This window comes from Pseudomyrmex gracilis, unplaced genomic scaffold, assembly GCF_002006095.1.
Source record: "Pseudomyrmex gracilis isolate BER0280 unplaced genomic scaffold, ASM200609v1 scaffold_59, whole genome shotgun sequence".
Taxonomy (NCBI): Eukaryota; Metazoa; Arthropoda; class Insecta; order Hymenoptera; family Formicidae; genus Pseudomyrmex; species Pseudomyrmex gracilis.
Genome location: NW_018020643.1, coordinates 701,006 through 724,963, shown reverse-complemented (window position 1 = coordinate 724,963; position 23,958 = coordinate 701,006). Strand labels below are relative to the sequence as shown.

Below are 23,958 nucleotides of genomic sequence, written 5' to 3'. Positions count from 1 at the left end.
TGCAACGCAAACGTCTCGCGAGCTTGCGTACCTCGAGCACGGTTTTCTCGTGTTTGAACTTCGAACTTCGAAGCAAACGTGTTTCCTTTGTTTCCGCTCGCTTATTTCATCCCACACGCAAGCGTCTTTGACGCTTCCCTTCGTGTAATGATATACTTACGTAAAAAATAAAAAAGACACTCCGTAATATTATCAACATCATATATTTATTACTTCTTCCTGCAGTGCTTTATAAGTCTTTTTCTTATTAAATGGCGAATATATTGCATGATACACATTCTCATCGTTTGCTCGCTCGCTCGCTCGCTCGCGCACAATCACATCACGGCTAATCATACGGCGAAAGAAAAAAAATAATAGAATCGGCGCAATCTCCACAAAGACCGTAGCATTGGCAAGAATTAGTTATCTTTACGGTAGTAATTAATTATTGATATATTTCGCAGTGGAACATAGACAAAATAAATTAAAGGTTCATTCCGTGTGTGCTGTATAGGTTTTACAAACGTACACAAGTACATTCATATATAGGCACTATATATAATAAATTATTGCTAAACTTATTTTTCTTTTTTCATCGTACGTTTGGAATCGACAGTTACATGCGCTCGAAAGTGGCACGATCACGAAACGTATCGACAGAAAGACAAATACCTATTGTTACTGTATAAGTATATACGAGAAAGAGAGAGACGCAAGTTTGAATTTCGAATCTGTTTGTTCTTCGGGTTTGTGAACTCCGCAGGGGATGATGACTTATTCGGTCTAACGGAGCAGAGATCATTTTGCAACACTTGTGTATACGATCTTTTTCGTTTTGTTTTGTTTCCGCGACTCTAACAGAAGATCCCCAGTTAAACAAATTGTGAGCGGCGTGAAAACAAATTGAACACCAAAAATTCGACTTGAGCATCAAGATCCCCTCCGTCTACGTTGGCAAACAAAAAACTCTCGTGTTTCGGGAACAGATCCGACAAATCCCGACGTCGCACTAAGACACCAAGTCACCGAGACACGAACGGCGGGATTCGGCGAGAAAATCCGTCAAACTTAACTCGAAACGGAAGATTGACGAGCAAACGCTACACATCCGACGACAAATTGGCAGATTGCAAGCTGAGTAACTTTACACCGATGAGACGAGGAATAGACAAAAAAAAAAAGGTGCTTCGCGCGATGTGACTGTGTATTCAGTTTTACTAACTCACTCATAAGAAAAAAATTAATGAACACACGAAACACATGTGTGAGTATTTGTCACAATTTTTTCCATCCACATTCGTGAGAGATCCCCGTTAGGCCGAATATGAATCGGAACAAATTTCGAACGAACGGATATTCTTTTCCTCCTCACGCAAACACCAGTCCGACCGTTTATAGAAAAACGACACACCGCATCTTGTTATATATAAAAAAATTACAATTAACACAATATCTTACATAATAATTACACCACATAATAAGGAGAATTAGATCTACTAAATATTACAATTGTTTTTTTTTTTGTTTTTACAATGACATACCCATGGTGAAAATTATTGGATTTATCATAATTTTCTCTGCGCTCAACACACACACACACACGCGCGCGCGCAACAAGTCTATTCGCAAGCAAAATAATAAAAGGTATGTCAATGTTTATATGGCACAAATTGAGTACATGCGAATGCTCGACGAGAGAACGACTATTGCAAGTCCGGAAACTATACACAACGTGATCTACCTTTCACAAAGAATAAATTTGTTCTTCGCGAATCGATCGGTAACATTGCGAGATATAGTTGCTACGATACATTGCTTTTTATATATGTATATTCCTCGTGTATTTTTGCACAATAGCCCATTTTTAATGTTCCTTACAAAGCAACAGAATATATATAGCACTCGCCAGCTACTAAAAACCACTGGGTTAACTTAGACAATTTATTAGAATCAGATAAATCAAATGTGTTGTTGTTTCTTCTTGGTACACGGTTTTAAGTTATTATTCTTCGCAATCCTTTCTTTGGTCATTAAACAACACAACACGTGTGTGGTTATTTAAGCCGCGAAATAAAACTTTTCGCGCTAATTTAAGAATCTGAAGTTCAACTAATTGCGTTCCGTCGCAATATCTGCTCTTGTAAATCCTCTGATCGCTCATTAAGTGAATTCGTATAGAAACAGAATATTTCAATATGCAATGTCAAATAATTTAATAGAATCCCGTCACAAAACATAATTTTGTCGTTCAATGCACGTTCTTTCGAAAGTCCTTTGCACGTTTGCAATTGTTTCTCACAACGCCTTATCTCTCTTGTTAAAAACAATTATTTTTTTCTTATTCATTGCGAAGTATTTCGCATCTCAGTGTTTTCTCTTCGCATTATTTGATGAATATTGTTCGGTTTCATTTATTTTCACTTGAAAAGCACATACTCGCTACACGAAAGAAGTCGATCTAATGATCGATTGCTCGTTAACGTAAGAAGGTTCACCCGCTCGATATACACCTCGCTCGGTTATATTTAAAAATTATACTTTTTTTCAATTTTAATTTTGTTTTTGTTTTCTTTGTTGTCGGGCGAATGCATATTCAAAACAAGAAATGAAGTATTGTTCTATCTTGCCTGAATTAATATCTACTTAACACAGTCAACTCTATACTGACGCTGAAACGCTCATCCGTTTCTGAGCATTGGAGTGAAAATTTCAGTATGCTATAGATTTCACTGGCGCGATACATATAGATATATAGTAAGACAAACAAAAATCCTCCTAAAAAAAAAAAAAAACGATCTATTCGTAATTGATACTTAACTCTCCAATGTCTAATTTTGTCGAATCTTTGGCAACTCCACAGCAAAATGGGTCATGCCTGTAAAAGTCTTCGTGTATCACATTTGCATTTTACCACATCTTGTATATCTCGACAAGTAAAAAATGATCAAAAACCTAAACAAACTAAATAATCCAATAGATTGGATTGCATCTTCAATAGTGCATATGTTCTGCATCGCTCTTTAATTCTCTAATATAATCTTACCTTCAAAATATTTCCTGATATAATCTTACCTTCTCAAAATAGTGTTGAAATCAACGCAATTGATAATTTATCTCCTCATTGCACAACGCAGTTTTTGTTACGTTGAGCCAGTCCGGCGCGAGACAAGTCGCGTTCTATCTCATCGTCATCTTCGATGCTAAACGTTGTTCAAAGAGCAAGTTAGAAATAAAACTCTCAGCGATCTTTTCAACTATTTTTAGAAAAGAATAAAAATCACGCATCGATCATACTCACGCTCTTTCTTGCGTATCGAGATGATGAACCAATTCGTCTCTCTTGTTCACAATCGATACCAACTCCTCCAACAACAAGTTTTCACGCATTTTTTGCTCGGGCGTCTTTCGCCAATCTTCCACCGCAAGAATGCTTCTCAACTCCCGATTCAAGAGCTCGAATCGTCGTTCCAAATCGTCTTCCTTTTCTCTAAACAAGCAAATGTATCGTGTATATATATTGCAAATAACAATGTCGATTTAATTAATCACTTACAGTATGTTCAGTTGCATCTGCCTTCTCAAAAGCGCGTTCTTTTTATTGACAAGCGTGAACCACAAGGACATCAGTCTTTCCGTTTCGTCCTCGTTATCGCTTTCCATGGCCGCTCTCAATTGCTTCTCGAGCTTGCCGGCCTGTATGTCAATCTGATTCTGTTCTCTCTCAAGCGCTTCGAGCTCATTTTGTATGTACGATGTCATGTCTTTGCCCAACTAAATGGCGTCATTGAGAAACGACAAAGAAATCATTATTGGCATACAAACGATCTCACAATAATAATGAACAATTAAAATTAATGCATTCTTTCTTTTTGTTTCTTTAATTGTAAAAGTTACATACCCCACGAAGTGTGTACGCGGTTCTATCAGGACTTCCTTTCTCAGGTGAGATTCTTTCTATGATTTTAGAGAACGAATACAAAGGTGAACCGGTTTTCTTTTCACCGTCCATCACACTCGTATTTCCCACTATGTTCCCATTATATTCAGACTGAAATAAAGAGGTCAATTATACTTCGTACACCATAAATTTTTTTTTTTTTATCACACGTACGTATGTATGTGCGTACGAACCTTTATACTCAATCTATCACCAGGGGTCGAAGGCGTAATGCTTCGTCTAGGACTATTATTCTGATCGTCTATCGATCGTCTGTCACTGTTGTTGTCGTCATTCAATTGACTCGGGGTCACAGTGACGCCCATTTTTACCTCCGCTATCAACCGTCTTGCTCTCTCTCGTAATTGCTGTTGTCTTTCATCATCGTTCTGCAAAGCATAAAAAAAAAAAAAAATAGATAATCATAATCATGAAGTATATAGACTTTCTCAAAGTCTATAACAGAATATTATCTGCAATATTGTAAATAAAAACATATACACGAACCTCAACAGGACTGATCGCAGCCGAACCAAATCCGACTGGTTTTGTCTGATTTCTTGCCTGTTCCAAGAGTTGTCTTGCACGCTCTCGCAACTCATCGTGTCGGCTGACTAATGGCTAATAAATGAAAGAGAAAATATAAACTAGATGCAATTATCAACAACTATAACATTTTCTCTTGTTTAATTCAACTCTGATTTTACTGAGGCGTATGAGCATGTTGACGCATTACGTTTTATAAAAGCGACATTAAAAGCAAACGTTGTTAATTACATGTTGCGAACGTTGTTCTCCATGTGGCGACGATGCACCTTGACATTCGGAACTACCTCGGCTTCCTCGATCGTCAGAGTTTATCGAATCCTACAAAGAAATGTTGTTAGAAGGCATGTTTTTGTCGAGCTTCGTTGCATATCGAGTATTTTTTATCGCAAAGCGTTTTTTTATTGTTACATTGCTTAGGTCAAGAATACTAGGTCAAGATTTGTGTAAAGTAATAATAAACTAAACGCAGAATTGAAGCGACAATGTGAAATTTCCTGCATTATTTATAGAAACGTTGCAAAGTTCAAAGCTTGTAAAAATAAAACAAACTAAATTTTGCAGATAATTATCTGCTTCTTTCCTTGTGTGTATTATCTTGCAAATTATTTTCTCTCTCAGAAACGCTTTAATGTTTAAATTTTTGACATGAAATTAATATGTAAGTTAATGAAAAATAAAAAAATTGGCTACTAAAATTAAAAATTCATTTAGATTTGCTTCTCCATATGAGTCCGAGCGAATGAAATTGTCGTAACTAAATTCGGCGAAGATTTAAAGATAGCAAAGCTTACAATAGACAGCCTGTATACAAAACAAATCTATAATACATTCCGTGCATCGCGCGAAATAGATGATGCGCAGTTCTCTCATGCATATTTACATGCAGTATATGCTATTTCATTATCACGCATGTATGTACTATTATAAACACAAATTACCTGCCGACAAAAAGAAGGGCTAAAAAACCTGCTTGCCAGTATTTAAACGAACAAAATAAAAGTCACAGGAAACTGATGTTCAAACAGCGCTTTGTTATAATTGGCCGAGAAATAACAAGAAAGAGACACAACAAGGTGCGCGTTATAGTTCCAATTATTATGTTAATAGCAGCGGGATGTAACAGAGGAAATGTGTAAAAAGCGATAATCTGCGCAATTTCGTTTATACTGACATCACGGACCGGGGTTTGCGATTTGGTAATCGAGATCGATTGCGACCATTTGTCGTCGACTATCTGTATGTTATCCTCTTCGTCGTCGGAGCCGAACGGATCGGTTAATTGCCGACGTGTCATAAGTATAGGACGTTGCTGCGTTTGTTGTACTCCCGGTGGTGATTTGCTCTGCGGTAAATCGGTACTGATTTCTTCAAAACGAAAGAAATTTGCGCGGAAACATTTGCCGTCGGATATAATATGCGTAACACGTCTCGCGATCAGACGTAATTGGGAAATTTGATCTCGGGTTCTCGGTGATCGTAAAACACGCTTTAACGTACCTTCTCTCTCGACGAGTACTTCTCTTTGGTCGGCGACAACACTTTACCGAGAATGCTCTTTGACCCGGCCAGTATGATATCTTTGACCTCTTTCACGCTGGATGGCGATTTGTCCTTGTTGCACTGATCGTGATCTTGACTGTCGGTGTTCAAGCTCAGATGAAGTTTGTTTTTGATCGAATCAATGCAAATGTCGTCCTTCTTGTTATCGAATGGATTCGACCTACGAGAGAGAGAGAGAGAGAGAAATGCGAATCACATTTCTTCTCGAAATGCGCTATGACAAATTTGCAAATGCGTTTACCGGCGATTGTCCATTTTGTTATTTTTCTGATCGATCTGTTCCTTTTTTCGTAAATTAATGATCTCTTTGCCGAACAGCTGGACGCTCACGTCCGTGTTGTTGTCCGTATTAAATCTGCCGATCATGTACGAGGACTCGTCTGTTGTCTTGCCTATTTGATGTACCTAAGTAGGTGCAAAACGATAACACGAGGATTAATCGGTTCATACCATGCGGTGAGTAGTGTTGCATATAGCATTAGAAAAGAAGAACAACAATCGATAAACCAAATCGTTAGATGAGAAATTATCAATTTATCAATAACTCACTTCTAATTCGTGACCGGTGAAATGTGCCCTCAATTGATACAAATATGTCATCACAGCTAGTTTGTCAGGTACAGTTAATATATCCATGTCTGCCGGTTCTATAACTCTAGGAATGCCTAGAGCTTCGCCCGCATCGAAAGCTTTTTTGCAGTTGCCTTTTACGTCATGAGGCAACAGTGTATCAATGTCTCTACAATCATTTTATTTTTGATCACGTTTATTGCGTGATTATGTTCAAATTATTATTACTATCATTATTATTGAATGACTGTTGGATATATTGCGACTTGGATATAAATGCGTCAAAATTTATGACCAACTCAAAAATAATCTTCAAAATGTTGGCACGAGACAGTCAACACAAAACAATAACGATCTCTCAAAGTGTTTATTAATGGAACATGCGAATGAAATATAACCGGCATATATTGTGTCACAGTTGTTTGTTGACATTTTTCCAGAAAATCACAACCCGATTTCTACAGAACTACTCACATCAAATCCGGTCTGAAGTGATGAATAATCGCACAAAACGCCATTCCATTTCGCCAAGATGTTGTCAAATTCGTAACTTTGACTCCAGGATAGTCCTTGGTGACCTCCTTGCACCACTCTAACAAATCTTGTCCGGGAGTAATTTCCTTCAGTCTTGGAACATTCGCGTCGAGTTTTTTGAAATCCAACGGCTGCAGCGGAAGTCTCATTGCACTGTGTTCAATATTTTTACTGTGCAGAAACATTGAAATCAACAAATCGAACTGTACATTATTCTGATATTTTTTTATAAAACATTATATTTAAATTTTATTGTAAATATAATACATACTCATTTTCAACTGCAATATTGTCTTTCACAGGTGATTTTTCTTTCAAAGAATCACCAATTCCCGTTAGACTAATATCTCGCGTAAAATGTTCTCCATCATTTACAGGAGTCGTGTCATCTTTTGATAAGCTGGCCACTGTTAAAAGTACAATTCCTTACTATTAAGGATCACATTAAAACTAGTTTGTAAAGTATCTAAATTCCTAGAATAAAAAAATGAACTTACCGCTTATGGGAGTGCTAGGTAATTCACTTTCAGTGATACTGCTTGTCATTAAATCTAACTGAGTTGAAATATCTAAGATCTCGTCCAAGTTCTTTACAGACACTTCTTCAACATCTTCAGGTATGTCTTCATTATCAAAATCATCTAATGGCGCGATATCACTGTTATTATTAACTGACATTAAGCTGGCCATACTTTGCATATCTTCATCCCTGGACAAATACAAATATATATATATATATATTTTTTTTATGTAAAAAACTTTTTTCATGTAAAAGTAAGAATCTAAATAACAAGAATTTTTAAGTTGAATGTACAACACAGTTACAATTGAGTGGGGAGACAATGTACTCACGTTGCTTTGCCTTCTCGCAGAAACACACATGATAACGTGCATTCAAGATTAGCACTAACAATTTTTTTAGAAGTTGGTTTTAAATCTAATTTGAGTTCTTGCTGACTAGATTCTAGGGTTGCATACTTTTTCATATTTATATTAGTTGCGGCTACATGGCGCCTTTTTCCTGTTGACGACACCTATACAAAAATAAATTTTGTAGATAAACTGTTTCAGTTAGACACTCTTCTGTAAATATAGACAAGCATCATTCATACATCTTCAATAACAAATGTCCAATCTTTGTCTTCTAGCTCGTGTGTTCTTGGATCTTTAAATAGTGTCACAGAAACTGTATGATTGTCAGGAACTGCCCAGCTAATAACACCTTTCAAAGGATCACTCAAACTTGGCTCCCATGCCAAGGGTTCTGTGCTAACTCTTCTGCTGCGTCTTGTCCAAACAACACTCAGTTTGTTTGGTTTCCTATAGAATTATATTACAGTTTATTTTTAGAATTATATTGCAGTATTATTTTAATCTTCTGTTTTTTACTTTTTTTTAATACTTTATTAATTGTCAGTAGTAAGTTTTTTTTTTTTAAATAACGTGCAATTATTTTGAATGTGTACAATCTTTTTTCTGAAGAAAATGTGAATCACTTAAAAGAAGACAGTAGACAAAATTATATTATTATTATAAATAAATTTATGCAAACATCATTTTTTATCTTTTTTTCAAAGGACACTTGTGATATTCAAATCTGTACAAGTACATTACACACAAGTCATTGGAAAACAAAAAGAACAACCTTTGAACTCCTTTTTTTTGTCTATCAAACGTGATGACCGATACTTTCCGGAATAAACAAACACTTTGCGTCATAGAAAAAAAATGTGACATTTGTCTGGCTCGCTCTCTTGATGCTCCCGAACGTGTGACGCGGTTACAATAAATAACAGTAACGCTCACCATTTCGTTGTCGTTTCTAGAGTGACTTCGTGGTAAGAAACAGTAAACTGAAACTTGGCGGCTCTCTTGTTCACTCGCTGCAGGCGTTTCCAGACGGAACTCATGTCTGAGGCCGCGCTTCGTTTCTGGAGAACGATTGTTCCACGCGCGTTCGAGATCGCACGCCGCTGCTCGCGCAAGGATGTTCTCTCACTGGTGACGCGCGAACGATGCGCGCTTCGTCATTTCTGCGTAATCCGCGGACTGAGATCAAAGCGATAAAGTGTAAATCGCTTGTTACTCACTCACCGATCCGATGTAATTGACGTTTGCCTATCAACGCGCACTCTCAGGCACAATCATATGTTCAATGACAGACGAGCGACTACGCGTCTCGCGGACGACCTCGAGCTGGCGTTAACGCTTCTGATTGGCCGAAGAAGATCACGCCGCTCGCGCACGAAAAAACTCAGGCGGATACGAATTGACCAATCGGAGGCGGGAAGCGTCTTTGAAACTCGACTTAAGACGGAACGAGATTGGATTGGAAGTTGACCATTTCAGGACGGGTGTAAAAGATCCTCTCAGGGAGAGAGTCCTCTCGCGAACTCGTGACCTCACTGGACGGCTTTATCCTCTGTCCAATCAGAAGCGAATGTGACGTTACGAGTTTCGCGACTCTCTCCCTGAGAGGCTCTCTCTTTAGGACAAGTGTTTCGCTAAACTCGAAATTGCTTTTCTTTGTCCTGACTGGTCGAATTCCTATCCGCTCTCGATCCGAATTTTCGCATCGAGTTTTCTGCGCGTTATCGAGGAACAATTTAGATCAGTTTCATGTTACTTTCTTCGGAATAACGAAGAAGACGAAAGTCTTGATGTTGGAACAACAATTGGAAGCGAAAATCTTCCGCAAGGTAAAATATTTGTCGCAAAATCAAACGAAGCAACTCAAAGAGTTCACTAGACACTTAGGATTATTTTACTCTGGTCGAAACCTAGTAAATTTGACCGGCTCTTTTGTGACGCACATCAATCGACCCATCGATTGATCCACGATATACCAAAGCAGCGGATAATTTTTAATCTATTTGTCGTTAACAATATTCTGCTTTTTTGCGATCACGCGAAACGGATTACGTTACGACGGATGAGCGCTCTCGTGACAGCTTCGCACAATGCCAATAACCATCATTTCCGATAACAGCGCTCGTTTGTTGGTGATATTGGCGGCCATCTCTCTCCCCTCTCTCTCTCTCCTCCTTTTCTCTTCTCTGCCGCAGAATCCGCCGTCGCAAGCTCCATCTTCGTACTTGAACTCTCCGCGGTTGTGGACACATACGTTTCGCTGCTGCGTCGAGGGATCGCAGTACGGTTCATAGTGGCGACTGAGAAACAGCATCGGCCGAAAGTGGGGATCACTTGCGCCATTTTCTATTTTTGCACAGCACCGCGAAAGCGAGATTAAGGCTCTCGGTTGTCGTGTGCGTGTGCGTGTTCAATTTGTGTGTACACGGATCGTTTTTGTTTTTTTTTTTCTGTTTCCGCGAGAGATCGATTCGGCTCGGGGGTATCGTCACATCGCGGACCGTCGGGAGAGAGAGAGAGTGTGTGACACGCGAGATGAGTGAACTGCGTTCGGCGACACACGACGCAGGTATATTCGCGTGAATTATTTTCGTGCGGGGAACCCGTCAAAATTCAACGACCAACGTGCGCGCACCACAGCTTTTTGCGTGTGTTTCTCAACTCCCCCCCGAGTGTGAAAAATTCTTTTCATCCTCGCGACACACCGCACACACACACACACGAGTTTTTTTCCCCGTCTCCCTCTTCCTCTCTTTTTCCTTCCGTCTCTCTCTCTTTAACGTTCTTACGCAGTTCGTCGCATTTCCTAGATACAAAACGATCGGAGAGATAGAGAGAAGAAGGTGCACGCCGCCCGAGAGTCGTCCGCAGTTCCGAGTCGAGGCTTCGTCGATCGCTGTCCGAAACCGCCATACCGTGTAGAAGGGAAAACCAGTCTGTGATATTAAACAGTACTAAGCGCGATATATATACATACATACATTCACACGCACACACATATACATGTGTATAGATATATATATATATACGCATCTACATATAGTTAGTGCAACTTTCTGGACGTTCATCATATAGGTGCGCGCGTTCCCATACGCGTGTTCCCCGTGTTACGAGAGGACCTGATAGAGTGCGCGCGCGCGCGCGCGCGTGTTCTCGCGTGTGTGTGTGTGTCCGTCTGTTCTGTGTATGTGTGTGCGCGCGCGTGCTTGTTACGTGTTCTCTCGCGTGTGTGTTTTGTGTCGTTGCTTGTGAGAGGAGATAGAGAAGAGAGAGAGATAGAGAGAAAGAGAAAGAGAAGAGATCACATAAAGAATTTCAACGAACGACAACAACATAATCGCAAGGAAGACGCGACGCCGATATCCGCGCGGAATCGCCCTACGCGGGTCGACGAAGACGACGGACGCGATCAGCGACACGATGTCCGTCGAGTCTGTGACAAGTGACAAGCAGCCGCCGCGGCCGACAACCACAACGACTTCGGCGACGACGACTACGCCAGCGAAGGAAGAAGGTGAGAGTCAAAATTGATTGTTTGAACGTTTGCTTTCGTTGTTTTTTTTTTTTGACGGAACTCGTTTCCGAAATTACGCCAGCGACGAGACATTCTCGGACATCGTGTCCCGGAGATTGTACCGATTGTTCGAAATAACCTCCAAGTTGCGTTGGAATTTGGTACAGGTCCTCTTTCATCAGAGAGATCTGCTTGTGTGATAATTGTGTCGTTACATTTGTCGCATGTTTCGTGTAACAAAACTGAAACGAACGCGTGCCAATGTTGCACAGAATATTTGAAAAGTATATAGAAAAAATGTCTACTGTCAGATCGGATATAACATTGCCTCTTGTTTTTCAAACCAAAGACCGAATTTGCCACAAAAACGGCGAAATAAACTTGTGCCAGTTTGCTACACATTGCGACAAATTAATTGTGAACGCAGTTTTTCTGTACGATATTTCACACATAAAGAAAGAATCTTTATTTATAGAGCAAAATCGCACACACACATTCTCAGAATTTTGTTATAAAATATTCCAAGATGTTTTCTTAAATGTATTTTTAGCTTCTATTCAATTTCTGATTTATCTATTTTTTGTACGTAAAAAAATATTTGATCTTTCTTTCAGTGTGTGTGTTTAAATTACATTAACGTGAAGCCAATGAGATATATCTATACGTTTTTCCATCTCTAATGAAGATTGACCGAACGAATGTGTATTCGGCAAAATGAATTTTCTATTGGATATCACCGTGATCTGTAAATCTTTACATACGTCCGTGTTTTCAGGAACAAAATTGCGATCCTCTTCCTGCTGAGAAAATCCACCAATTACACGTTCAAACCATTCACGTGGCCAATCACACATCTCATACATTACTTCCCCGTTCGGGGAAGGTTTGGTCTGGTATTACGTTATCCGAAAAACAGCTCGGAGAGCAGTCAGTTCAAGTCTGCAACGCGCTGCTTACACAACTGTTTACATATATTTCTTCGGCACCGTGTTCGCGCAAAAGTGATATATAAGACAGCGGAGTAATCCACAACGTGACCATTATTTCTAATATCGAGAACAGTCATTTTGATAATAGAAATAAGCAGACGAAAATTCTAGAAGGAAGGAAGCGTGACACTTTGAATTGGTTCAATCCTCTATCGCGAGAGATAGGGAGACAAAAAATTTAAGTTCGTTTTCGAAAATTCGAAGAAGATTTTTTTTCTCGCGATAGTTTTACCGCGATTGTAAGAACAAATAAAGAAAAAACTACGAAAAGTGAAAACTTGAATAGTTTCCGAGACTCACAAGTATAAAGCTCTTGATATTAGTTTTTTTTTTTTTTTTTTTTTTTTGTAACGAAGCCTCAAAAAGTCTTGAAAAAATTTTGTAAAATTCATCAACGGTTTTAGATCATTTATTCCTGACCGAAATTCGATTTATAGGAATTTCTTGACCGTTTACCCTTCATCTGTTTTGTTTACGTTACCGAGGACGGTTGAAGAAACACAACACATACGCACGCACGCACGCACACACACAGAATAGAACGGTGCGATAGATAAGAGAGACTTTCGTGTAAGAACTGTGTGTTTCTCGGTCTGAATATATTCAAGAGCGAGACAAATAATTTGCAAAATGAGACTCATCGCCGTCGATCGTTTTATCGGTTCGAACTGGTACCGACGCCCGCGTAAGCGTCCGCTGGTCGGACCGACTGGTTCCCCATTCCTAGACATTCTTGTTATGCAGACCAGAGCTTGCCGTTGGTTTCGGAAAAACAAATCCGTCAATCCGCTAAAACGAGTGACCTTTCGTAAGTACGCGTTGCACCAGAAATCAAATCGCGCGCGTTCGAGAGAACGGAACGATTTCGGCGAATCATCGTTTTCTTTCAGTGTAGTTATACATGTATTTTTTGTATTGTTTTTTTTCTTTTTTTTCTTTTTTTTACAGGAGATGAAGCCATTATATCGATGTCGGTGGCCGGAGAGGTGACTGATACTTCAATAATGGAAGTAGGCCGTTCTAGACCTCAATTTCAGTATTCTCGGGTAAATATCGCTTCATTATCGGTCTTTGTTTTTGTTGACAGCAAATATTACGTCTTTGGCAAATTATTGGTTAATTATCAATCTCATGTTTGTTACAGTAAATATTATATCCTTGGTTTTTTTTTTCTTTCGTTTTTCGCAGGACGAATTAATGGAGATGAAAAAATCGGAAATGTCTAACCGCAGACCCGCTTTTCTGGACAACGCTTACAACAAGTACGTTACAAACTCTTACGTATACGATCGAAATATCAAAACGTTCGATTTTGCCTAATCAAGTTTTACTCCCAGCTCACGAGGTGTTTGGGATCCTGAACGTTGGCATTCGGACAGAAAGCGTAGCGACACCCCGCCGAAAGAGGAAAGGACTGGACGTAGTGATCAAATCACTGAGAATCATAACAAGCGACGTAGTAATGGCGATCCACGGGACCGAATACGCAAAGAGCAAGACGGCATAGTACTGAGTCCTCAGCGAAGAAGTTTTAATTCGGGATGTTTTGTTAATGTGAATCTAGCGCCAAGTCGACGTCCGGAAAGCCCAATTGGAAAAACAGAGGTACATACTCTAGGATCGAACGTGATATCACTTATATTGCTTTTTGTTTTTCACACTGTTTTGACATATTGTTAAAATACGCGTAAATTATAATATAATCTATGTGTGAATGATGCGATTGTAAGATGATTCTTCAGGTTAGTCATCGTGAGCCTGTTCGTCGTATCGGTAGCGGAAGAATTCTTCCACGGGAAATATGGGACTTCAGAGCCGAAAACGATAAAATGGAACTTGAGCGTGCCGATTACGGGTTCAGATCGGGCACGACTGCTGGTGGTTCTCTGCGCGATCGTGATAATAGGGAAAATCGTGACGCGAAAGAACGAGACATGCGAGAGAGGGAACGCGATCGCGACAATATGCGCGAGCGGGACGAGAGGTTCGAGCGAAGATCATTCGGCCGGGATTACGGGGATCGCGGGGAGAGAGAACGCGATCGTGGCGATCGAGGAGCGGGAGGAGCAGCAGAACGGAACGAGCGGAACAATCATCAAACGGATCGTGAAAAAGATCGCGGACGCGAAAAGAGATTCGGCAACGATCGTCGGCGAACGTACAGCGACAATCGCGATTCGGATGAGCCTGAATGGTTCAGTTCCGGGCCTACATCTCAACACGACACGATCGAGTTGAAGGGTTTCGATGATCCTCTGGAGGAAAAGAAGATGAGCGGCAGTAACGCCAAAAACAAGAAACAGACTGCCGCCCAGAAAAAACGGAACAAGAAAAACTCCGCCGAGAAGGATGACAAACCGAATGAGAACTCGACGGGTCCTAAGGGGCGCAGCACCCCGACCACCATGGACCAGCCTATAAATGTTGTACCGGCACCGCACTCACCGATATCCGAACAGACCGAGCAGTCCTCGATCGTTCCGAGCAAAGAGACTGACGCTAACGAAAGTATCGTGACCGAACCGACCACGTCCGAATCGGCAGAGAATTCGAGTGCCAATCAGAATCAAGAGGACTCTCATCCCGACTTCAATTTGGATGAATTCCTGAAGTCCGACACGTTTTCTTGCGTTTCTGGATTGCTGACGGTGAGTTGTTTCATTTCTATTTTCTTTGTATATTTGTATAGAATATATATGTAATTAATATTGTTTTTTTTTTCCATTACGTTGCGTTCAAATAAATTATTTCGTTTGTAGAACGGAGTTGGCTCCAATAGCGGCACCGGTTCTCGATTCAGCCAGTGGTTTAAGAGAGAAAGTCCGATTCAACAACAAGTGGACAGTCGTAGACCTTCCATACAAGATGAGTTATTGAACAATTTGTTGAACGACATTACCGAACCGAACATTCAAATACCATCGGTAACTGAGTCGAACACCTATTTCGCTCCAATTTCTCCGGCCAACACCACAAACAATACAAATGCGACTACGAATGGAGTTAAGTTACTTGAGATGTTACAACGCAAGTCGAGTCAAAATGGTCAGGGTGACGTAGCTAACCCGGTTATTCCTGTGATGAAAAATTGCTCTATTAAAGATTTGGGTAAGAAAAATCGATATAACAAATTTGTTGGAATAACAAATCGCTCGTAAAACACATAAGATACGAATTCTCTTTTTTCCAGAAGTTAATGGAAAAGTGCACAGTTTGGAAGAATTAGAGGCACGTATGCGGGGTGGTGCTCCTCCACCTACGACTTCGACTGATACACCCCGTGTAGATAAGACTGATGAAGATCTCTCTGCTTTTAAGAAACTGGTATGTGTTTCAATATCTAGAGATCACATTCCATTCATATAATGGCTAATTGAAATATGTTACAGCTTGCTCAAGTGAGTGGAGGACAAGCTGTGCCTGCAGCTAACGGACCTATTACTCAAAAACAACAGCAACAACAACATGTAACATTAATGCAGGTAAGGTGTGATACTTAAAAACTCAAACTTTTTGCTGCATTAATTCTGTGAACAATAATATCTATTTTTGTATTCTAGCTTCTCAATTCACAGCTGAAGACAACTCAGCAAACTCTAATGCCGCATCAACAACCGCCTGCGGAACCGATTCATACTACAACATTCAATCACGTTGGTCCCCTTGGTCCTACTCAGTATCCTCATCAGGCTCAAATGCAACATGAGAATTTAATGAAAGTTTTGCAAATACAGGTGTGTTTATATTGTTACATTTTAATCATTGTGTTATGAGTTTTTGTAAAAATAATGTAATATACTATTTAGCAACAGCAGCAGCAGCAGCAACAACAACAACAGCAGCAGCAGCAGCAACAACAGAAACAGCGACATTCCGATATGCTGTCGGTGATGATGGGGAATCAAAGAGTGTTAGGTGTAAGTCCGGTACCGACAGACATGCAAATCATGTTAAATAACATCCCATCGAGCCAAGAGCTCTTACAACGACCGGAAGCTCAAGCGATCATTCAGGGTCTGCAACAGGGAGAGATCACCAGGCAGCATCTAATGCAACAGTTGCAGGTGCGACTAAGCAGCACATAAAAAATTATGTTTTACAATTTAATTGTACAATTGATTGTTTTATTATTAATTTTTTCGACAGAATCCTGCCATGCAGCATCGCCATCGAGAGGTGCTGGTAAATATTTTGAAGACATACGGCGGTACCACTTCACGTACTATTAGTCCCCATCCTCATCCCACAGCACCTACTCCGCAGGACCACATCTTGCAACAAATGCTGTATCAGCAGCAACAGAGGATTCCTTCTCCGATGAACAGCGGTGAGTTTTTACACGCAATGTTTTTCTATTTTTCTTTTTTTTTTTTTTTAAATCAAAAGACATTACTGCCAAAGACGTTAGAAGTTTTATAAACTCGGTTGAATGGTTTTATATCGTATTTGGAATGCAGCCTATTGTCCGCCTCCGATAATATCGCCAAATTTAGCAGCTAGTCCTAGTACTTTAACAGTACAACATCCAGGTAATATAATGAATATAATAAAAATTGTTTGTAATTGATACATATGTGCGAACGTAATATCTAAAGTACTATACATATATACATTTAAATAATTTCTGCACATATGAAAGAAGAAATATACATACATGAGTTACTTGGTGAATTTATTTTGTATGTCTCTCGCGAACAGTAGCGCTAAAATGAATGAAAGTGACAAAAACTTTGATATATTATTGTCAAACGCATATAAATGTGAGACATGCTTTTAGTATTAAATTTATATAAGAGAATTATTTATCATTGTTATAACAGTGATATCGCACAGAGTACCGTCGCCAAGAGAGCTCGCAATGCACACTCAGACTATAATGCAAAATGCTCTAATCAAGAAGAAGTTGGAAGAACAGCGTGAGAACTTCCGTAAGCGGCAGGATCAGCAGCAACAGCAGCAGCAAGTACAGCAACAAGTACAGCAGCAGCGCCCGTCGACTCCTGTGAATTCACCAGCTAAGCAAACAGCGAGCCCCCTTGCTTTCACTCCGACCTCCGTTTTACGTAAAATGACTGCTGATAAAGAACCTGACGGTGCGAATCAAGTAGAAACATCTACTACTGCTGTTTCCGTGGTTAATGGAGATATTAGCCAATCTTGCATGTCTCCGAATAATCACCAAACTTCCAAAGTCACTTCTAATAATAGTTCTAAGCTTGTTAATTCCGTTAATCAAGAACAAAATGAGATCCTTAAAACGATTTTTATGAATTCTGCCATGACTAATCATATGAATAACAATAGCACTTTTGATATGGAAGAATCGGCATTAAAAACCAAATATTTGTGTCCATCAAAACAGACTAAAGACGCTACGGGTGATAATTCGGATATTAACACAACGAAGGAAAATGTTTTCCTTGATGTTAATGAAAATGCAAACGATGACGTAACAGAGAAAGAGCCTAATGATAATACTGATAAAAATAAGGATGATAATAATGATGATAATAATGATGATAAAGATAATGATAAAGATGATGATAATGTCATTGATATTGATATTGATAACGATACCAATAATAATAACTGTGTCTCGTTAGATGAGGCACTGAGAAAATCATTCGAAACGCTAATAGACGAAAGTAATGAAACAATATCAATGACATCAGACGGAGTAGGAAACGTTGATCTGCAAAGTGCTACTTTAGTCACAGTCAATGGCAAAGATGTCTAATTGTATTGTTTCGTAGATGAGGAGTTTCATAAAGTGCAATATTTCATGTAGTTTTATATCGTTAGTTTAAAGCTGTTAAGTTTTGTTTATATAATTTTTGCGTTATAAAAAAAAGGCAGCTGTTTCGTTTCTTTGTTTAATGTCACCAGTGATGCTTAGAAAGCTTTAAGAGATATTTTTCTTAACGTGACATATTTATTTAGCGAGAAATATGGTTTTTTTTTTTTTATTTTATATATGATATAAAAAGCACTTTATAAAACGAACTCTTCATTTCTTAACATTTGTCGCTCTTGAACAGTATATATATATACATGTTGGAATAGATTTTTTTTAAATATAATAAAAGCTTACATATATATATATATAAATCTACCATCTGCTTTAACTTTTCTTTTACACATGCTTACATTTTTTTCTCCTATCACAACTTTTCATCTACATACATATTTGCTTGCACTTTTTGTCTAATTGTGGTAATTCTCAGTTTTTATGCCTGCCAAAATTGCATGAAAAATTTATGCTTTGTAATAAATATAATATAAACACACACATACTGTATTTATTATTACTCTTACAAAATCTTTATGATATAACAATTATTCTAATATAATACAGTTACACAATATATAATCACTGACATATAGTAAATAACAAAATCTTGAGTCTGGCTGTGTATTAATACGGCAAATATGATATTGAAATGAGTACAAAAAAAAAAAAGTTATATGAAAGTTTTGTCAAAAACAGTTATCCAACATAAGTTTTTTAATACATATTAGTGTAATTAAATACTATAAACTAGTCTAAAGTAAAAACAAATATTTTGGTAAAAAAAAAAAAACAAGACTGCATTAACATTAACATTAAGAAAGCATTAACATTCGTGTATAAGTGTGAGCTTTAAAAATTCATATATAGTTGCTTACTGTATTACTTTGTATCTAAATATAGGAAGCAGCAATGACCCATCAAAATTGTCCGCACAAACTCAGGCTTCTCAGATGCAACAAATGCAATCTGCGGTTCAGTTACTTACACAGGGAACTCTCTCAAGACATACTGCTGCATTGCGACCGCAATCTGTTCAGTCAACATGGTCGAATCCATCGCTTAAACAGCATCCAGGTTTCTTTCATTCTCATTAAATTAGGGAAAAAACATATTCTTGTTATATATATATCCAAGTCTTATTAATTTTATATATAAAGTATCAGTGAAAAGAGCTCGATATTTTGGAGATTAACAATGAAATTTTTCCTCTATCGCGAGAAACTAGAATAACACGATATTCTGATTTCAGGTCGACCTATAGTAAAAGGTGGTAATAGTAGCAACACGAGCAACAATCAGTTTCAGTACAACGCCGGAAACACGGAATTCCAACAACATCATAGGACAGTTTCAAATGTATATGGCAATCCGGCACGATCCAAGCACACAATGGCAACCTCGCTGTCACATCACAACGTTCCGCAGTATAATGTGACGCAAAACACAATTATGAATCAAAGGTCAAATCCTATAAACACACAGATGAAGGCCCAGCAAGTTCCGTCGCATCTTGCTGGCTTGCAACAACAACCGCCGCCGCATGGAACTGTCAACATGCAACAGCCACAACAACAACCGCCGCAAAGGACAGTAAACACGCCGATGCAACTTGTCGTGAACCAAAATTACAGTTCCAATCGCACAGGTAATGATTCAAAAGCAATATTTTCGTAAAAAGAATTTTGCACAATCTCTATTTTACCTTTTACAAAAGTCAATATTCTATGAACTCAAAAGTTTTCCTTATCTTGTTTACACTGAACTTCCAGGTGCCTCCTTTTTCCCAACTCACATTGCATGCAACGGTGTTCACAAATTGGAATAATAATCAGTTCCTTAACTTCCCCTCATATTTTGACCTCTCATGTTTTGACATCACTTATCTGTGGATTCGACTAAGTAAAAGAGAACAACTGTTAATTACGTTAAGATACTTTATATATGCTAGAATGTTAATGAAGTATTAAAAATAATACCATATCGAAAAAGTATTTATTTAAATATACAATATTAGCTGTGGATAATCTCCGCATACGTCGTAATAACTTTCACCGTCGGTGTTTCAATGATGACGGCCTATTACATGGCTGATAAATTGTGTACACAGATGGACGATCAATGCGATCGCAGCAACTGAACATGGTAGTTGGTCGTCAACCTTCGCCTGGTCTTGGATTTGTTGGAAGTAACGGAGGTGATCTATCCCCGACATCTAATCAGCTCGCACGTTGGTTCAGTCCTGAACTCCTCGCTCAAGCTCGCGCGGGCAAGCTACCGGAGCTTGCGCAAACGAACGTCTTGTCGTTAGAAGAGCTGGAAAGACTTCAACACGCGTCGACCATAGTGCATAACTAAAGTGATACTATTCTTGAATAATGTCTAAATTTTACGAACAAAAAATTGCATTGATGACGTTACTACTGGTCGAGAGTAAAACCGGTAGTTTTTATAACTCTCCCTTTACGTCCGAAGCACCTATATGATGTCCCACGTACACTGATGCTGAGAATACATATGCTGCTAAAATTCTAGAATGGTGCTCGCCTACGTATAGATCTTTTTATCGAATCTTTGTATCATCAAGAGATTTATCTAAGTAACACTAGTCGAGATTAATCGGTTGGACAGTGCTTCTTTTTTGATGGATCTTTTTTCGTCGAAAAAAGTCAGTGACGTTTGTGAGAAACAGTTTTTCCAAGTTTTGCGGAGAACGTTATTTAGAGACTATATATAAAAAAATGTACAGTATAATATATGACATAAAAAACGAAGAGTTCTTTAAAAAACGAAGAAAAAGAAGAACACGAGTGAATAGCTTTCTACAAAAAAAACGATGTATTGCTTATAAGACTGAAAAACAATGTGAAAATCCTTATTGTTGATTATGACAAGCTGTTAGAGCTTGATGCGCGTACTTTCTAAATGACAACAATAACATCTATTTGCCTAAAGATAGGACTGCAAGTTTCTTACGTATTCGCATTTTCTTATCCCGTAAGACTAATTATTTTGACGGTCTAACTAATTCACCACAGTATGTTTTTTTTTTTTTTTTTTTATTTATTTATTTGCGTTACTTGATAAAACTATAAGAATTATTTATCTCGCGACTTAAGTAATTTACCTTTCGTTGTATTTACTCAGAATATATTTACTTCATCTTTTTCTCATCTCTTACGTATACAAACTTAAGAGATATCATAAAACAAGAAATATAGTTGTGATTGAGACTTCACAATTAATAAATATTGAGGCACCACGCCGCATAATTATGTTCCTTTAAATCCGGAACAAAACAAAAGAATACTTCCACTCCTGTCTCAATAGGCACGAAAATATTATCCATCTACTCTGTACATGTGTACTTTGAGGTAAAAAAAAAAAAAAAAAAAAAAATTGTGCGCCAGGAAGGATGAAATGTATATAGTCATTACGTTTAATGTTTTTTTTTTATGAAATACGTCGTGACTATTCACAATGGGACTTGCAAAATTTCTTAGGCAAATAATTTGACAATTCTTTAAAAATGTAAATTACAAAACAAAAAACATTTGATTGCAAATTAGTTACGAAAAGTGGCGGTGTAATATTATTATTATTCGTATTAAACAAAACCACGATGAGACCTTATTAACATAAAAGCATATGAAATAAAATGATGAACATGACATCTAGAGAGTCATACGTATATTAATAAAATAAAAATATATAAAATAATACACAATTTCTTGTAGAAGAGAGAACGCGTGAGAGTGCCGTGTTGTTATTCTGATTGAAAGTGATAGATAGATTAAAAATGTCTCTCTTAATAAATAATCTCTGAAGGCACATGTGTAGGAAAAAAAAGTCGTTCACAGATTTAACTTAAAAAGAGCAAGAACATTCCATCAGCCAATAAAAGAATCAAACTAAAAATATTTTTATTGGATTAGTAAGATAAATGTGTCAATACTATTTATTGTCTATTAGAATACTATAAAAAAAAAGGAAAGAGAGAAGATGAAGAGAGTATGCGTGTATGTATGTTTGTGTGCGTGTGTGTACTGTTAGAATAATAAATTCTATCAGTATTGTTTGATTTCGGTTTGATTATTTCAAGATTACAATTTTCATATGATTGCCAAGAAAATGTTGAACTTATTTTAACGCAACTGTCAAACGTTTATTTTTTGTCTTATATTTTGACAGAACGATATTGGTTTTTTTATTTATTGTATACACACACAGTAAATAATGAATGGTGGCACACGATTTTTTTTTCTATGCTCTGTGACATCACGTTTCGGATCAACCATTTTGCTGTTTATGAGGAAACGAGTTTTACGATATTTATGCTCCTGAAAGATGAGCAATTTCGTTCCTTGAGTAAGTACTGATCTCAGATCGTGTGCAACCAATTGGGATTTACTGTATGTGCGTTAGAGTCTCATCATGCGCGTATAATTTATGCAACATTTTATGAAGAAGACAAAGTTTTCGAAATCTCATATATTACATTTGAAAAAACAAAAACAAAAAACAGTAGTAATACATTACATTGATAGACAACGTATTTATATCTATGTATCTCTTTACTAATTGCTTGACACTTATTATTACATATACACGAGAGAGTATAACTCGTATACGCGTTCTCTAATTTATGACTATTGTTTACACCATAGTATTTTATTTAATTGCATACAAAACTACCTTTTTTTTACAACTGTATATAATTGTATGAAGATTCATATAAAATACGTAAAATAAATTTGTGTGAAAATATAAAAAAAGAATAAAAAAGTAATATAAATTTAAATTTTGTTTAAAAAATTACTATGTAAGGTACACATATATGTACATATATATGTTTTATTACTTTTTGTGTTGACAAAATTTATAATTTTATTATTGCATTGTAATTTTCGTGAAAGTTACGAGTATAGAAGCAAAGATTTTTTTACAAAGAAAATAATTACAGTGAATACATATTATAAACATTCTCTGCGACAGTGTGTCGCATGGAAAAATAACGTTAACCACATAATTCAAAACTGACATTTACAAATCTTACATCTGCGCAACAAGAAAGAGGTATAAAATTTGTCAAATGCAAGAAGCATTATGGGACTCTAATATTGCGTTAATTGATTAACTTTTACGTTCAGAGAAAAACATATTGCATACGAAAATATGCAGACAAAGAGAGAGATTCTCCTTATAAAAGGGAATAGTTATACCGCTTGTCAAGTTTCTTTTTTTTATTTTGCGATCGTACAGCAGTAGATATTGTTCAGATTATATCTCCGATGCAAGATATCATGTGCTTATCTGAAGCGTCCATGAAATGTACAAAGTGAGAGGAAACGAAGAGAAAGAAGAACTTATTCGATTGTAATACAAAAATCAATGCACAAATATTTAAAAACATTTTAAGTTATATACTGATGCTTTGTAAACTGTGGCAAAATTTTGTGTTCTATAACAATATATCATTTTTGCTACGTAACAAAAAAAGCACGCGTGTATTCCAAAATAACACTACAATTTAGTCGGTATAAAAATGACACTAATGAGGCTCAAACCCGAAAAACATCTTTGAAATGTTAATACAACGCACCGCGAAAGCATCAAATATTAGACTATAATTTAGTTTTTTGTTTTTTTAAATAAAAAACGAAAT

The 23,958-nt window shown here is 37.5% G+C and overlaps 2 protein-coding genes across 13 annotated transcripts; one reads left to right on the top strand and one right to left on the bottom strand.

Annotated features, from left to right (window-relative positions):
• Positions 1-184: 184 nt before the first annotated feature.
• On the bottom strand, positions 185-9,289 carry LOC109854096 (EH domain-binding protein 1). Of its 3 annotated transcripts, none has more exons than XM_020426862.1 (18): positions 8,939-9,289; positions 8,245-8,452; positions 7,985-8,166; positions 7,630-7,841; positions 7,404-7,539; positions 7,073-7,303; positions 6,578-6,767; positions 6,270-6,433; positions 5,966-6,188; positions 5,640-5,810; positions 4,697-4,786; positions 4,427-4,540; positions 4,114-4,308; positions 3,881-4,030; positions 3,536-3,753; positions 3,281-3,469; positions 3,055-3,182; positions 185-2,857 (listed from the first exon to the last, which is right to left on the bottom strand). In XM_020426862.1, exons 1-17 carry the CDS (start codon positions 9,040-9,042, stop codon positions 3,101-3,103), a joined length of 2,859 nt encoding a protein of 952 aa, XP_020282451.1. In that variant the 5' UTR covers positions 9,043-9,289; the 3' UTR covers positions 185-2,857; positions 3,055-3,100. The 3 variants fall into 3 exon arrangements, with proteins under 3 accessions (XP_020282451.1, XP_020282452.1, XP_020282453.1); XM_020426863.1 differs by having other exon boundaries at positions 5,649-5,810; XM_020426864.1 differs by lacking the exon at positions 5,640-5,810 and having other exon boundaries at positions 8,939-9,288.
• A 1,939-nt stretch (positions 9,290-11,228) lies between these two features.
• Positions 11,229-21,692, top strand: LOC109854080 (alpha-protein kinase 1-like). 10 transcript variants are annotated; one of them, XM_020426814.1, is made up of 17 exons: positions 12,155-12,687; positions 12,943-13,313; positions 13,454-13,551; positions 13,694-13,767; positions 13,843-14,110; positions 14,236-15,153; positions 15,265-15,613; positions 15,696-15,829; positions 15,895-15,987; positions 16,066-16,239; positions 16,312-16,569; positions 16,652-16,832; positions 16,963-17,034; positions 17,326-17,598; positions 19,197-19,370; positions 19,546-19,941; positions 20,404-21,692. In XM_020426814.1, the coding sequence occupies exons 2-17, from the start codon at positions 13,136-13,138 to the stop codon at positions 20,649-20,651; spliced, it is 3,888 nt and encodes a 1,295-aa protein (XP_020282403.1). In that variant the 5' UTR covers positions 12,155-12,687; positions 12,943-13,135; the 3' UTR covers positions 20,652-21,692. The 10 variants fall into 10 exon arrangements, with proteins under 10 accessions (XP_020282408.1, XP_020282403.1, XP_020282402.1 ...); XM_020426813.1 differs by having other exon boundaries at positions 12,155-12,744; XM_020426819.1 differs by lacking the exons at positions 12,155-12,687; positions 12,943-13,313 and adding an exon at positions 11,229-11,516.
• The last annotated feature ends 2,266 nt before the right edge of the window (positions 21,693-23,958 follow it).

Excerpts from the sequence above, each read along its gene's own strand:
- LOC109854080 (XM_020426814.1), top strand. The coding sequence starts at position 13,136 with ATGAGACTCATCGCCGTCGATCGTTTTATCGGTTCGAACTGGTACCGA. Across the intron at positions 16,833-16,962 it reads TCCTTCTCCGATGAACAGCG|CCTATTGTCCGCCTCCGATA; the intron begins GTGAGTTTTTAC and ends TTTGGAATGCAG. Across the intron at positions 19,371-19,545 it reads ATCGCTTAAACAGCATCCAG|GTCGACCTATAGTAAAAGGT; the intron begins GTTTCTTTCATT and ends TTCTGATTTCAG.
- LOC109854096 (XM_020426862.1), bottom strand. The coding sequence starts at position 9,042 with ATGAGTTCCGTCTGGAAACGCCTGCAGCGAGTGAACAAGAGAGCCGCC. Across the intron at positions 4,031-4,113 it reads GTGATAGATTGAGTATAAAG|TCTGAATATAATGGGAACAT; the intron begins GTTCGTACGCAC and ends TCTTTATTTCAG. Across the intron at positions 3,754-3,880 it reads CCGCGTACACACTTCGTGGG|TTGGGCAAAGACATGACATC; the intron begins GTATGTAACTTT and ends GACGCCATTTAG.